This window comes from Myzus persicae, unplaced genomic scaffold, assembly GCF_001856785.1.
Source record: "Myzus persicae strain clone G006 unplaced genomic scaffold, MPER_G0061.0, whole genome shotgun sequence".
Classification (NCBI taxonomy): domain Eukaryota; kingdom Metazoa; phylum Arthropoda; class Insecta; order Hemiptera; family Aphididae; genus Myzus; species Myzus persicae.
The window spans coordinates 202,730-218,072 of record NW_019103936.1 but is presented as its reverse complement, the minus strand read 5'-3'; the positions used below and the strand labels follow the sequence as shown (position 1 = coordinate 218,072).

Genomic DNA, 15,343 nt, shown 5'->3' with positions numbered 1-15,343 from the left:
TATAAACGTTCTATGTAGAGTAACAGTGTATTAGGTAGGTAGGTACTCAAAATGAGTAACACATGATTAATTGATTAGTAATTTTATAGTATTATTGTATAAATTTAACTTACGGAAGAAGTATTTTAATTATTCCCTCCCTTTTTGTCAATATCGTGATTATAAATGGCACAGCTATCGATACACCAAGGATTAAAGTTAATAATCCAATCCCGGATTTAGTGTTCTTCGTGTAAATGTAAACAACAATAACTCCAAGTATGAAAAACTGAACATCACACGATATGTACCAACTGGCTATAAGGCACTGCAATAATAATTAATAGTTAGAAATATTTTTATTTTATACGTTTTTACCTACTATGCTAATAGGTAATTAATATATTTTATTTATTCTCCCAACTGAACCATTATATGATTACCCATGTAACTTATAATTTTTCTAAGATTGTAATTGCATTAAAATAAAATTAAAAAATGTTGTTAAGTACTTACTTCATACTTAGTATCAATTAAATTACTTATGAACAACATATTGGTCCACCAATAGTTTTTGCATATATCGGCTTCGTCCCAGGTTTTATAAGGCCATAGTGGGCCGTCTCCGAGGTGAGGCACGATATGTGCGGTGATCGCCATCATTGCACAATAAGCCGGTAATATTCTAAAATGGTTTTAGAATAATATATTATGTTAATGACTAGAAGTATGCAAGTGCAATAGAATAGCTGACGGAAATGCTTATTAGATTCGGGGTGTCAGGAATATCGCAATATTTGATGTAATGATGTGATGTTATGGAATACCTATGTTCGACGCTTGGGGAATGTCTAACTACTAATTTAACCACTGATTTTAGCTAATGAGTAATGACATAATGCCGAACTTCAGCAACCAATACTTACATTACCTTACAACTACGTGTGGCTTATGATTACAAATATACATTATCCGTACTCCAATCATACAATAAAATTACTTAATTAAATTATTTTTATTTTTTAAACATGCACATTGGCTTGAACAAAAAATAATTCGTGAATTTTCTTTTATTTATAGACAATAACAACAAATAACCGTAAATCACAAACAATTACTTAAGAGTGAAGAGTGTATAAATTAAAAAAAAATTCAAAAAGAATCTTAATCAGTGCTTATTTATATTCGCATTTCATCGACAACTGTGATCAGTGTAAACACTGTAAACTGAAATGTATTTGTAGCTAGAAAAGCATTTTACAAGAAGTATCATAATTTAAGTTATCAACTTTCTAGTCGTGAATCGTATAATTATGATAAATAAATAATTATTTAACTGTAAGCAATCACTGTTTCATGCTTGTATAAGTTTTTAATTTATCGAATATTATTCAGTGGTCTTTAACCAACTGCAGTTGAATAGTGATTGTATAATGTTTTTGGGCTAGTTTAAAGATTATCCACTTGTATTAGTGGCTGAAGTCAGAAATGTTGTCAATAGCTAAAAGCCGTGGTTAAACTTAACATTAGCTACTCATTGGACTTAACCCGTAACTCTCCATACGTTTTTTTTTCATAGCATATTATCGTACTGGTTATATTATTGTATAAAATTGTTCGATTAGAGAATAATTAATTTTATTGTTCATATAATGTAAAAGGTTTTACCTGATCATTCTGTAGATGATTGGCAAAATAAGTTTTAGCAAAACTGACATCTCTTCTGTTTTTTTATAAACCGGTACTAATGTCGAATATATCAGAAAACCAGTAACGAAAAAAAATGGATCAGTTAAGTTCATACTAGTCAAATAAAGACCGCGTCCGCTGAGGTATAACTGTAATAATTATAGGTACATTATTATATTTTATTGTTTTATTTTTACAGAAATGTTTTCCAAAAACATTTCACTTTTCCAAAAATGTATTAAAAAAAACTATATTGCAATATTTAAAATTTGGAAATTCAATCAGTTTAAAATAGGTTTTAAATACAGATTCAGTTAATTTTTCGAAAAAATCTAAAATACTATGAAGGAATATCAGCAATCTTCTTTCAAAATTGGCAGCTTTTGTGTAAATTTAACTACACTCCTCATTCCAACCATTAGTCAAAATATGAAATTGTCCATGATGCTTTTAAAATTGTAATTTGACTGCCCCCTCCCCCGTATTAACTTAATTTAAAAAATATACAAATAATATCTCAACTTACGTTTTCTATGAATTTAGGATTACTTATTGGATTTCCAACTAAATACATAAATCTGTGACCCAATAAAATTACTATCATTATAACCGCTTTCCAACCATTTATCATATTATATTCGTTATTTTTATCGAACTTCAATAATATTTTAAGCGAATGAATAAAAGAAAATAAGTAGAAAAATGAATTTGGAACTTCTCCTGTTGATTAAAAAACATATGAAATACGTTAAATATGTTCATTTTAATTAATTAGTGAGAATAATAGTACTAGTAAGTTACTAACTTTCGTCTTCTTTCTTCTTTTGTTGGCGATTTAATGCTATATAATGAAATGCTGTTGAAGCGCCACAAATTAAAAATAGCAATCCGAAAATCACGCTACAAGAATAAAAAAACTTAATTAGTATTAATTACTTTATTAGCTTTAATAGTAGCATATAATTTATAAACTGCATATTATTATACTCTTTATTATGTATTAATTCCGTTGGATATTTGAATGAAATATTTAGATATAATATATGTTATGAATTTATGATATATGATAAAAAAAAGTCAAAAATACCTAATAACAGTAAGAAAAAAATCAATTACTTGGTTACGTAATATGCTGTATTGTAAGGATACATGTCTCCACTAACAGTGCACAAGAGCGGATTTACTTTAACAACAGCTTTGAACTGCTCTGGTATGAACACCTTGTCCAATTCGTTTTGCAATGATGTTTGAAGATCTGTTGCTGTACAAGAATCCGGAATGCAGATTCCTAAATGTAAGCTATTTCGTTGGACTTGATCTGGATAATCTACCCACTGAAACGACAGAGTTGTATACAAAGTATTTTAAATGTCACTTTTATTAAAAATTAGAAAAAGTAGGTACCGATTGGATTTTTAATATTTATCTAATTTTAATTGTTGAACGGAATCCAATTAGTGATTACTAATTAGTTTGTATATTGTATCTATAGTATTATATATAGGTATGTGATAACTGATAACTGATAACTAACTGATAAGTATTGGTACACACAATTTCTACAATTATTTAAATTGTGTCTTAGATAACAAATTATGAATAACAAATTGTTATTTAGTTTTGAAAGTAGCATTCTCGTCCGAAGAAATATGAAATATTATATTTGTCAATTTATTATATACTTTACATTTTGTTTAAGACATTTTGATTGCTTTAAATATTAATCTCGATGTATAACCATAACTGGTATATCAATATTTTTTTAAATTCATATTTTAAATATTTTAACATACCCCGAGTACTGTTTTCCATGCATGATTGTTGCCAAAATCGTCAAGATTTTCAGTTCTATTGAAACCATAATTTTTCCCGTCCGGTGGAGATAATTTTATTTCAGACAAACAATACTGTCCTCTTATCGGATGATGCACATCGACACATTCGTCATAGACCCCCATTTGATATCTATTACCTGCCAGTAGACCAACAGGATACCGGCTCCAGGATTCTGACACTGAAAAATAAATATTATATTAATATATTATATAAGTAAAGATAGGTATAATATAGGTATAAGCTACAAGCATACATTATGTTTTTAATAATTTAATTAAGTGGTAAACCATTACTCGTAAGTCTTAACGTATAGTTTATTTTCCCAGCCTCCCAGGCCCGGATTAACACTACCGTAGTCCCTAGACCCATGTGCTAATACGGTCCTGTAGTGTTCAGTATTTAAATGATTAAGAAACCTAATATTTGGGATAGGTAGTGTTGAATCTCAGTGTTCGAAAACGAAAATATTTACAACATGAAAATCATCATGATACTTTACATTTTAAACACATAATGAGTTTTAAACTAGTGTACCTCTTATAAGTGGTGTCTCCCAATAAGCCACGAAACAGAGGACTATATTTAATATAAAAAAAAGTAATAATAATATTGCGTTTGTGAAATGTTACAACCCAGAAAGTTCACAAAATCGATAGTACAGTCTCGACGGTTTCGAATAATAATAATGACCAAAAAAAATTGTTTTTAGCGAAAATGAAGTTAACCTTCTGTAGTACTATTTCTTAAAAGTGAAATTAATTACTTTAATCATAGTAACATCATCAAATATACTAAGTAATATCATAGGCTGACAGACCGTCTACGCTCAGAATAGTTTTTTCATACACAATGTTTTTATATCATTGAATTCAAATTCAATATCATTCATTACAGTGACCCACTTGGCACTTGTGACCTACTGTACAACAGAGCGACATCTCCTTACACGCTTTTTGAATGAATAACAAACATGATTTTTTTTTTAAACAATATACAATTAATTATAATCTATATTATTATCACCGGTTTTATAATACTATGTAGGCAAGGTGTATTTATAAGTACACTTTGTTTATATTTAATATAATAATATATTAGCCATAAGGTATATCCACAGATAAACATTTAATATATTACCTGAGGTAATTCTTTAGTTCACATTTTCACAAGTTGTAATTAGGTTTAATAATAGGCACGTCAATCAAAGTAAATTATCAATTAGATATTTTTAGTCTTGATCATACAATCAAAACGTTTGTTTTTTTTTTCAATTTTCAATTTATGCGTTTATGATAGTATTTAATAGGGTTCCTAATATTTTTCTGGCTGATATAAAATCAGCAAAACATCGTTACGATAGATTTGAATAGTATAAATTATTTTTGTAACTAGAAAATTATTTTCACGTATTGGTCACTAAACACTAGCTAAGCTACCTTGAAGCATCTACGTGCGCATCGTGTTCTATACGTTCCCAGTATTAATTGTTGTATCGTTGTACGCTGTTAAGTCATATAATACAATATGTCTAGATTATATGTCTACCATAGATTCTAACGACACCGTATTGCTGGAGTTAACGGAAGGAGAAAAGATGAAGAAGAGGATATTTGAAGATCTGAGATCGGCAAAGTTCAACATTCCAACTAAATTTTCGACACGGGTTGGAACTTGGCTGACGTTGAAAAGACACGAGTCTACGACGAACGTGGCCACGACTTGTCATCAACCAGCCAAAGCAGGAGACTCCAAAGTCTACCACCAGTGTTGGTCCGCTCCGGTCGAGCCTTTTGAGCTTTCTGACGTGCTGACACAAAACGGACCTCCATTCAGTCCATCGGACCTCGAGATGTCTGTTTCAAAGGACGCAGGATCCAACGCGTCGCTGCAGGATAATGGTGCTGTGAGTTCGATGGATACGCCGAAAAGAGTAAACACGTTATCGTGTACGTCCGTGCAGTCGGTGCCCGAACTACCAGCAACATCGCCCAAAGTCTGGGAGACAATAAGCGAATTTGAAGACTGTTCAGCGCAGAGTCGATGGTCCTCAGCTCCAAATATATACATACAACTTTTGGACTGGTAGATCACCCGGAACGGGAAACAGAATGCAGTGACGGCAGCGAGCAGGAGTTGGTCTGTGACCCGATAAATCCTAAATGGCGTCGCTCAATATGGAGCCGGACGAAGAAATTCGTCCGGCGCATGTTTTACTGCGCCGTTTAGAGGGTTACCGCAACCACTTAGTTGCTGAATGAAGTAATTCATTATTACCGAAATAATTAGAAAACAATTTTTGTTCAAGAACTTGATTTACATAAATAAGCTTGCAGCTTTGTTATGCTACTTGTCTAGTTGGTTTTTAATTGAAATTAATTTTAATTAAAAAAAATTATATTATTATCAAACGCATCAACATTCAACACCCTCTATAATATTGTACCAAAAACATCCTTGAACAAAAAAAATAAATTTTTGTATTAAAATTGATATTCAAATAGGTTTCCAAATAACTAGGTTCTTTACAGTTATATCTTATATTACTTAAAATATGTTTATACAAAGAAAAACTACGTTCTGAAATGAAATATGCAGAAAGTATATAACTCTGGTTGATACTTTATACAACACAATATTTGATCAGATTTGATTCGTCTTGTGTGCAAACACAGGTGCAATGTTAATTAAAGTCAGTCTTTAGTTATAAGTGTTATAACTTACGTCTTACAAGCAGTGCAGGTTGCAGCATTTGCTAATTATTATTTATTTTTGTCTCTAGCAGATAGTGCCACTGAAACTCATGTCAACATTATGTTATAATTATCTCAAACATTAAATTTGAAAATTCTGTTCTTTTTTTTGTACTTGTATTATTTTAAAAATGAGGGAAGTGTTTTATTCTTATGTTTTAAATTTATTGACCAGTTATCCGGAACACATTATTATTATCATGTTTTGCTACAAAGTCAGTCGCTCACAAAACTCAGACGACATTTGAACGATACTTTATTTAATACGTGACTCGCGCTGTAAATATTATCACATTTTCTTATTCTTATATGAGTTATATCTGAGCCTCCCCATATGAGTAGGCATATGACGAATTAACGCGCACAATATAAAACATTCTTGTTTATAATATACCAAATATTGTAATATCATTATTTTAATAGTGTTTTATGTTTTTTTAAAGCTTTTGTCGTTCAATGACAAACATGTAATGGGTACATACAATTGTCAGCTAGTGTAGACAGTGTAGTATTTTGTCCATCGGTGTTTGTTTACTGTATTAGGTACCTAACTGCTTTAATCGTTACTGTGCCTATTGTTATTTATGAGTATTGAAAGATAGGTGTAAGAATTATGATAGTATAATATAGATGTTTATGATTCATTTATTATAGAATCATACAACATATATTTTGCATATTATGCTGTCTATAAGCTTTAAGTTATAAATTATAACTATATTTTAAATGCCATATCGAAGACGACGAGATATTCAAATTTTAGACCTTACATTGAACCAAAACAAAAATTAACAGTTACTCTCAGGTACTGTAGAATAAGTATTTATTATTTGAAGTCGGTGGTTCTTAACCGGTGTGTTGCTGCACACAACTGTGCAGCGACATCGACTAGTAGTACCACAAAAAATGTCATACATATATAGGCACGTGGCAATGACTAATGCCTTGGCTGAAGTTGCCGAAGTTGTTGTGGTTGTCAAGTGCGCGAGCGTGTCGTGAAAAAGTATGATGGATAATATTGTGCCGCGGACCAAAAAATGTCGAGAACCACTGTTTTAAGTATATCGATTTGTATAATACTAATTACTATCCGTATACATTAAGTTTAAATTAAATGCATTCAAATGTTAAAAAAAAAATATTGTTAAAAAAGACTCAAAAAATCAAGTTTAAATAAATTAAATCTCGAACTGCTTTAAACTAAATACAAATATTTACTGATAATTTACTTCATTTTATATTATTATGCGTTGGGCGATTCGGGGTTGGGTACAAAGTAACTAGTTATGGACTCACATATAAAATCAGCATTTTGCTTTTCATTTTTGTTCGGTCGATTCGGCCGGTTTGGAGAATACCCACTGGGACTATATTCAGGCGTTAAATTGAATATTTGTTAAATGTTATAATTGTTAATTACTATTCTGTACGTTGTATAGAGATGATCACGAACCCTATAATATAATATGGTGTAATATGGTTTACGTATATTATGGAAGTATTCCACGAAATTATGAAGAATCAATTCAGAAAAAAATAATAATACCTAGTTGCTTTCTAAATAAAAACTACGTATAGATACGAGCTACAACACTCCTTATTAAAAATCTTCAGCTGTTGTTTGTCTTCACAATTGTAACTTGTAACTTGTATTAATATCAACGGTGAACTTAAAAATAATGTATGGTATTTAAATTAAATTAATTTTTTTTGTTTTGAATTAACCAATACAGTAACATAACAATGTAGTGTACCAAGTATTAAACTGCCAATTACTTCAAACAACTGCACGTTTCATTATGTAAATATATTATGACATTGAACTACTTAAATTATATAGTTATGCAGATTTCTCACACTCTCACTCTCGCACGAACAGGTTTAAAAACATCAAAACATTATTATTTATTACATTAAATTTGTCTCGGGTACATAATAACAAATTAGTATACCTACTTAAGGCTGTTTAAAGCGGATGTATGTTCATCCATTTAGATAAGTTAGCGGAAAATAATAAACTTCCAGACGTCCAATTTTAATTTTGAAAGAATATTTGAATTTATTCTCTTCTGTCAGTGTTTTGTTGAAAACGATTTTTTTTTTTAATTTCTCTAAATATAGTAATTGTGAATTTTGATTTTAAAAAAAATGTAAACTAATTGGGTACTATACAAATTAAACAATACAATAAATCGAAAATTAATTTTCTTTGAAATCTAGCAAAGAGAATAAGGAATCCAAATATGTTTTTTAAAATTAAAATCGGGCTTTCGTTACTGGGTAAATTTTTTTCCGCTTTTTGAGACTTTCATAGCCCCATTTGAATTGAAAGTTTTGGATCGCTTAATATAATGATGTGTGACTATTATTATGTGCGTTGTGGATTTCAAAGAATCTAAGCCGTAGTTTATCTGTAATGCGCATAAAGCGTACGGGGAACTCACGCACACTAATGTTTAGTCACTTCACACACAGTCACACTGCACTAATAAAATATTGCCTTGGTTCGACCCCTTAAAAATGATTCAGCCTTAAGAGGAACGCGGGAGTTTGTTGTCTCCGTCTTATAAACGTACTGCATGGAAAATTTTACGTTCACAATAATACATTTTACTCTGTAATTTCTTAGATTACAGTGAATTTACTTCTTATAAAATTTAAAGGCAAGAATATTATCCAGGAAAATTTGGAGGATTTTATTGACACATATTATTACTTTTAAGTAAGTTATGATTATTTTTACACTGAACATTTTATTACCGTGTGGTGTCTTCTTAAAATATTCGCAAAACACAGACAAGAATAAAATAAATTAAATATTTTTTTTCAAAATTAAAGACTTCTGGAGAAAATTTTTTTTATCCCTTATATTTGTCTAAATAGTACACAAAAAAACGACCCCTTTTCAACAACCTTAACAGGATAATAGTCTTATACTTTTATATTGTATTTGGAATATGTATCCGAATAAATAAGTACTAAAATATTCTAAATTCGTACTCAAATACATTTAAAAAGTGTAGGTATGCATTATTTCTTCCGAGTATCCAAAACGCATTGGCAGTTAAATTAAAACCAAAATACGCTAGCATAATAAATATTAAAATATAATTAGTACACAACTAGTAACTACATAATAATATATTATTACGTATTATATAAATATTAAGTAATATTAAAAATACTATTAATACTTATAGCTTATAAATATTAATTATTGTACATACCATACGTATATGTATATGACTATATACACATTATTATACATGGTCATTCAACCACATGTACCTATACCTATTCAAATATCATAAAAATTATAGTTCCGAATAATGTAAAATACGGTCCTTGACTTTTTGTAGATTTTATTTGATATCGTTCGTATTCGAATAGTAACCTTTTTGTCAGAAACGCATTTATTTATTTAATTATTATCTCAATCAGTTGTGTCGGTTGTAGATAGTACTAGGTATCTTGGTCTAGTCGTGGTTGTAATACGTCTATTCCCCTGTTGGAGAGGGATGGGATGCTCCGACATGGTCAGACATTTAATAGGTAACCATCATAGAAGTTTTTGTACAATATGTTATAGTATATAATAATATTAATACCTTATTGTTTTTAGTATATTATAAATTTGTTGCGTATACAGTCATAACTATAGATCTGGGAATGTAATGTTCTAAAAACAATGCTTTTATGCTCAAAAAATGTCAAGATAATGCACTTAATTATTTTAATTTTAAACAAGTTCTGAACCAAAATATATATTTTATTAGATTTAAAAAATGTTATGTAGGACTTCGCAAATTTCAAATCATCAACGTGGATTTTATCTGATTTTATCTGAAACAATAATTATTCCCATTTATATTTTCCGTTACCATTCGTTGCATTGATTTTTACGCGGTACAGACGTGTTTGAAAAATTATGATTCATAAATATTTGATTGGGTGAAAACCTTGTTAGCATGTTACAAAGTTTTTTTTTAAGAAAAAATCTTAAAATTACATTTTAAAAAGGCGGGAAAATGGACTAACCACTCTGTCGTACAGCTAGTAGGTGTCGTGTGGGTCACTGTAATTAATATGTTAAATTTGAATTCAATGATGAATAATTGTGTACGAAACACAATTATTAGAAAAGATAGGTCTGTTAGCCTTTATTATTAAGTATATTTTATAATTATGTGGCTATTTAAGCAATTTATTTTACTATTAATACCTAATACTAATAACAGTAGGTTGAATTTATTTTTTCCAAAAAAAAAATAGCATTTGAAAATATCACTGAGTGTTTAAAATATAATAATATATTTAAAAAGTTTCAAGTATCCAAGAAAAATATTTTTTAACTACAACAAAATAACTAAAATCGTTATTCTACGTTAAAATATTAAATTTCGTCTGAAATCAAACTTATAATGTCTAAAAAAAAACTATATTACTCGTATATACTATCTATTTTTAGAATTTTTGGTCACAGAATTGAGTACTTATGAGGAACTTTATTTAAAAATGTCAAGCTTATGACCAAGCAAAAATATATTTTATTGACATATTTGGAATTTAAATTTAAAAAAATTTAAAATTTAACACGTCTTTTAAATGAAAAACAAGAGTTTTTTTTGTTTGACAAAAACCAAAATAATCATTGAATTAAAAATTTTAAATAATTTTAAATCTGTCATCATACTTTTTCAAAATCCCCTAAATGGCTGTGTTAAAAAATAAGTGTATTTTAAAGTTATCCGAGTTTAAGACAGGGCAAATGTACTGGCATTATTTAGTTTGTCACAGATTACGCCGTGCAGTCCAAGCTAGTATAATAATATAATATAGGTATAATGTATATCCAATGAAAAGAAACTTTGATCACGAATGTCGATTGACGAAATTACACGAAAAGTGTTTAGAATATTATGTAGGATTATAGCCTTGCTCGTACGCACTATTATAATCGCCGAGAAGTGACGAATTATAAGGAATCGCGGAACTGTTGTCGGATACACACACATAATATTTTAGTATGAATCAGTACATATTAATTAAATAATTATTCTAGTTAGTTATAAATTACCATTTATAATATTTAGTTTACATATAATACTCCGAAACGAAATTCCCTTCCGGGTAATTAATATATAACATTTGCATAGTAATTATTTCTGCCAACAAAAATTATTTAAAAGTTGTTGAAACTTAAGTAGTATTATGTTTTGTTTACTTTAAAATGTTGTTCCGACATTTTACAAATACGAATTACTATAAATTATTATTTATGACAATTAAATGGTAATCCAAAATAAGTTCTCCATTTTTATACTATTTTCTGTCGGCATTAAACTTTTTTCATTTTTTTATAAACTTATTCAATAAACATGCATAAATAATGTTATATTATATAAAATAATACCAATATTACCTATCTTTTACCAATCATTAGCATATTTTGGATAGATAAAATAGTTTTACCAATATGTCAATGTCATTATTTTTTTATTTATCATACAATAGTCACAATTTTCAACAATCGACATAAAACTATTATGTAATAAATAAATATTTGTAAATAAATAAATACAATAAAAATTATTATTATTATTTCATTAACTGCATCTAACTTTTAATAATGAGCTGTTGCATAATATTACATATTCAGTGAACGATGTTACGATGTTATTCACAGATATTCTATAAAACAAAATATCACTATTTGTATTAGAAATTGTATTTTTGTTGTTATGTTGTAGCATTGTATACTTATCTAATTTGTAACTTTTTAAAACAGAATAAACTCTGGAATTACAAAAAAAAATTGTGTAGCTAGGTACTATTCAATTTTTTTAAGCACACCTTAAAATTTTTGAAACTACACAATGAGCTATAGAAATCATTATTAATCGATGTCTCAAAATTCTCCTCTTGCATTACTTGCAATGATTTTATGATTTATCGTCGCTTCGAAACTTATAAACTTATAACTACTCAATAATATTAACATGAATAGTTAACATCACTGTTCACATTTCCTGTTGTCAGGTAAGTTAAACGAGATAAAATGGTCTCTGCATCCTTTCAGGAATTTGAATTATAACGAAAGTGATATAATTTTTTATAGAACGATAATTTAATATGTACTGTGTTATGTGTTCATGACGTAATCATAATTTTTGTAAGTGATCATCAATCTTCATTATATATTATAATTCAAATAGTTACACTATAGCTGGTTTTCTCACGTACTTACAATAAATGTAATTGGCAATTTTAATTTTATCTTGTATGCATGTATGTTTATTATTTGTTATCTCTCTTCTATAATAAGTAATAAATGAATTAAACTATACACTTGAAAAAATAAATTTCATATACCTCACATCTGTTTTTCTAATGATGTATAAATTTAGTTTTCGCTATTTCGTACATTTTTTTGATACATCTAGTTCAGAAAAATATTACTATGACTATTGTTTAACCAACATATCGGGGTATACTTGGGAAAATATAAAATTTAAAAACAAAATTATGTTTCAGTAATTCCTAAAAACACATTAATAATTAATTACAAAAAAATCTTTAAAAATTAAAATTATAAGAGATACTCTTTAAATAGCTAAATAGGTTTTTTTGTGTGTTGATTTAAATGATTTAATCCATAGGTAGATACGTTGCTCAATATTTTTTAGCGTTCTTTGTATTTTGCATCTTAAGGGTGGATTATCTTCACCAATTCACTTGTATCCAACTAATCAAATTTAGCTTATGTTAAACTATAAAAGTTGACAAATCCTTAAATTGTAGCATGGTGCCCTCACTAATAAATAATAATGAAACTGTTCTTCAACCCAACGTGGATTAATTAAAAAATAGTACCTATCATGATTAAATTATACTTGTTTGAATTTCATTCACTCTATAGTAGTTACATTAGAACTCATCTTTATGAATAAAATTGTTTGAAATTTGTAGCTGTGAATTTGAACTTCGAACTCAAGAAAAACCATACTGAACGTAAAAGACGATTATCGAGAATTCGAGCAGTTTTATAATCATATACGACTGGTTAAGGTAGATGACCGTAGACGAAAACAAGCCAAAGCTGCTAGCCAGAAACGTCAAATACTAAAATACATAAACAAGAAAGTATGATATCCGATTTTATAATGTAAGACAACGAAGTTGTTTTCCTTACATCTGTCGAATCGAACGAAGAAATACGTAAGCGTAAAGCGCGTTTTGAAACGATTTATTTATCAGGTATAAAACCATACATAATAGTATAATGTAAATTCCTTCAAAGTACCTATTAAAATGAAAATGATTTGTTTTTGTGTTGTTATTTGCCGTTTAAATGGTTGAAGTAAGTAACATATTATTTTATTCATGATTTCATGAAGTAACCTATATAAATATCTAAAATATTATGTATTTATATGATTTTTGAATCTTATGACTTATGACTTACTTGTGTAAATTTAGTTTTCCTAAAAACTATTTGGAGGTAGATCCATACCAAGAGGATATCTTGAACCCCTCCGATATATTATTATACAAATTTAAGTCCGAAAAAATTATGAAGTGTGTGGGGGGGGGGGAGGGTGATCTTAAGGTATGTAATATTTTTCGAAACTTACTATCATATGAAAATCGATAAAATGTTATAGTGAAAATCATCTTCTAAATAAAGAAATATGTATAAATTCTATTGTTTTTGTATTAGGCTAAGGTATAAGTTTTCTTTTTGATGGGTCCATTAGACCTCCAGGGCCCTGCTTAAGGGTTAACGACGCAGGTAAAAACTTCTAAATCGTATGTATAACAACTATTATTTATGTTCAAATTTAAAAATTCTGTTAGTACTAAAGTTACAGCTATATTTTAATTGGACGTATTACTATAATATATTATTTTAATAAGCAATATCGCGCATTATATATTATGCACAGTACGTCGCGAGTAGCTGAAAAATAAATCAGCGACATTTAATTGTTTTGATCGACCGCACGTGACATGATGGTTAGTATAATGTAATATAATATACTATATAATACCAGATACCTAATAATGGTATAATATTGTATAATACTCACTCCTGACGGCCCAACTTGTGTAATTTCGTAAATTACTGTCGTAAATCTCAGCTTGTCTGCGGCATTTGGCGCTCCCTACGTGTCGCACGGTGAAATTCGCCAACGCTTGGTAGAAAAGATCAGAGACCCACGACCCAGGAATGCCTTCTTCCGGTGTACTCGCTACAGCATTTAACGCTACGGAGGACTGATTATTGGACGCCACTTGGCCGTTGGAGTACTCAATCGACAGCAAAGCGATCAGCACGACCGCAACCACCGCGGTTGGGCAAAACGACATTTCGAAGCCGTTCACTTATGATCCACCAGAGATTTAGAGACGGATAGACGAACAATATTTGGTCCCGACGTTGGCTTTATGCACCACGTGTTGGTATTTCACAATAATGTCAATTACTCGTATTATTACTATTCACTAGTTGCACGCGGCATGGCAGTCACTCGTAATTCGCCGTCAAAGTGAGTGCATTCCTTGTGTTTCACACTCGTCCAACATAAGACTTGGACTTGGACTTTTTTTAAATTACCTATCTGAAAAAACTTGGATTAGCGTCGCCGGAATCTGGTGGTCAAGTGCTGGATAGTTATAGTATGCTCAGGTATGATACGCGGTGGCACGCGGACAACAACCTTGTCAAAAACAAACAGGGGAGTAGGGAAATACTATGTATTATGTATTTATTCATATTATCGCAGCTGTGTAAAATCAAAAACGTAATTCTTTAATGTATATAATAGTATAGTATTACCTAGTAAAGTTATAATAATATTGCTATAGTTATAATAATATTACCATAGTTATAATAAGCCTCAGGTCTTTGCTCCGATGTAATTTATCATAAATAATAATAAATATTACATTATTAGTGTAAGTACACATTATAGTATAATTTATTTTTGTTGAGTTAATTACAACAATATTATACTGTTGTGAATCGTTTGACGGAAAACTTAATTCAGATTTATTTTAGCCCTTCCGCCAAAATAATATTTCATTAA

General features: G+C 29.3%; 1 protein-coding gene across 1 annotated transcript; it reads right to left on the bottom strand.

Annotated features, from left to right (window-relative positions):
• Positions 1–94: 94 nt before the first annotated feature.
• Positions 95–14,936, bottom strand: LOC111036637 (nose resistant to fluoxetine protein 6-like). The gene is made up of 8 exons (XM_022318740.1): positions 14,345–14,936; positions 3,462–3,682; positions 2,785–3,002; positions 2,474–2,568; positions 2,195–2,388; positions 1,648–1,817; positions 496–664; positions 95–307 (listed from the first exon to the last, which is right to left on the bottom strand). The coding sequence occupies exons 1-8, from the start codon at positions 14,622–14,624 to the stop codon at positions 110–112; spliced, it is 1,545 nt and encodes a 514-aa protein (XP_022174432.1). The 5' UTR covers positions 14,625–14,936; the 3' UTR covers positions 95–109.
• Positions 14,937–15,343: the final 407 nt, after the last annotated feature.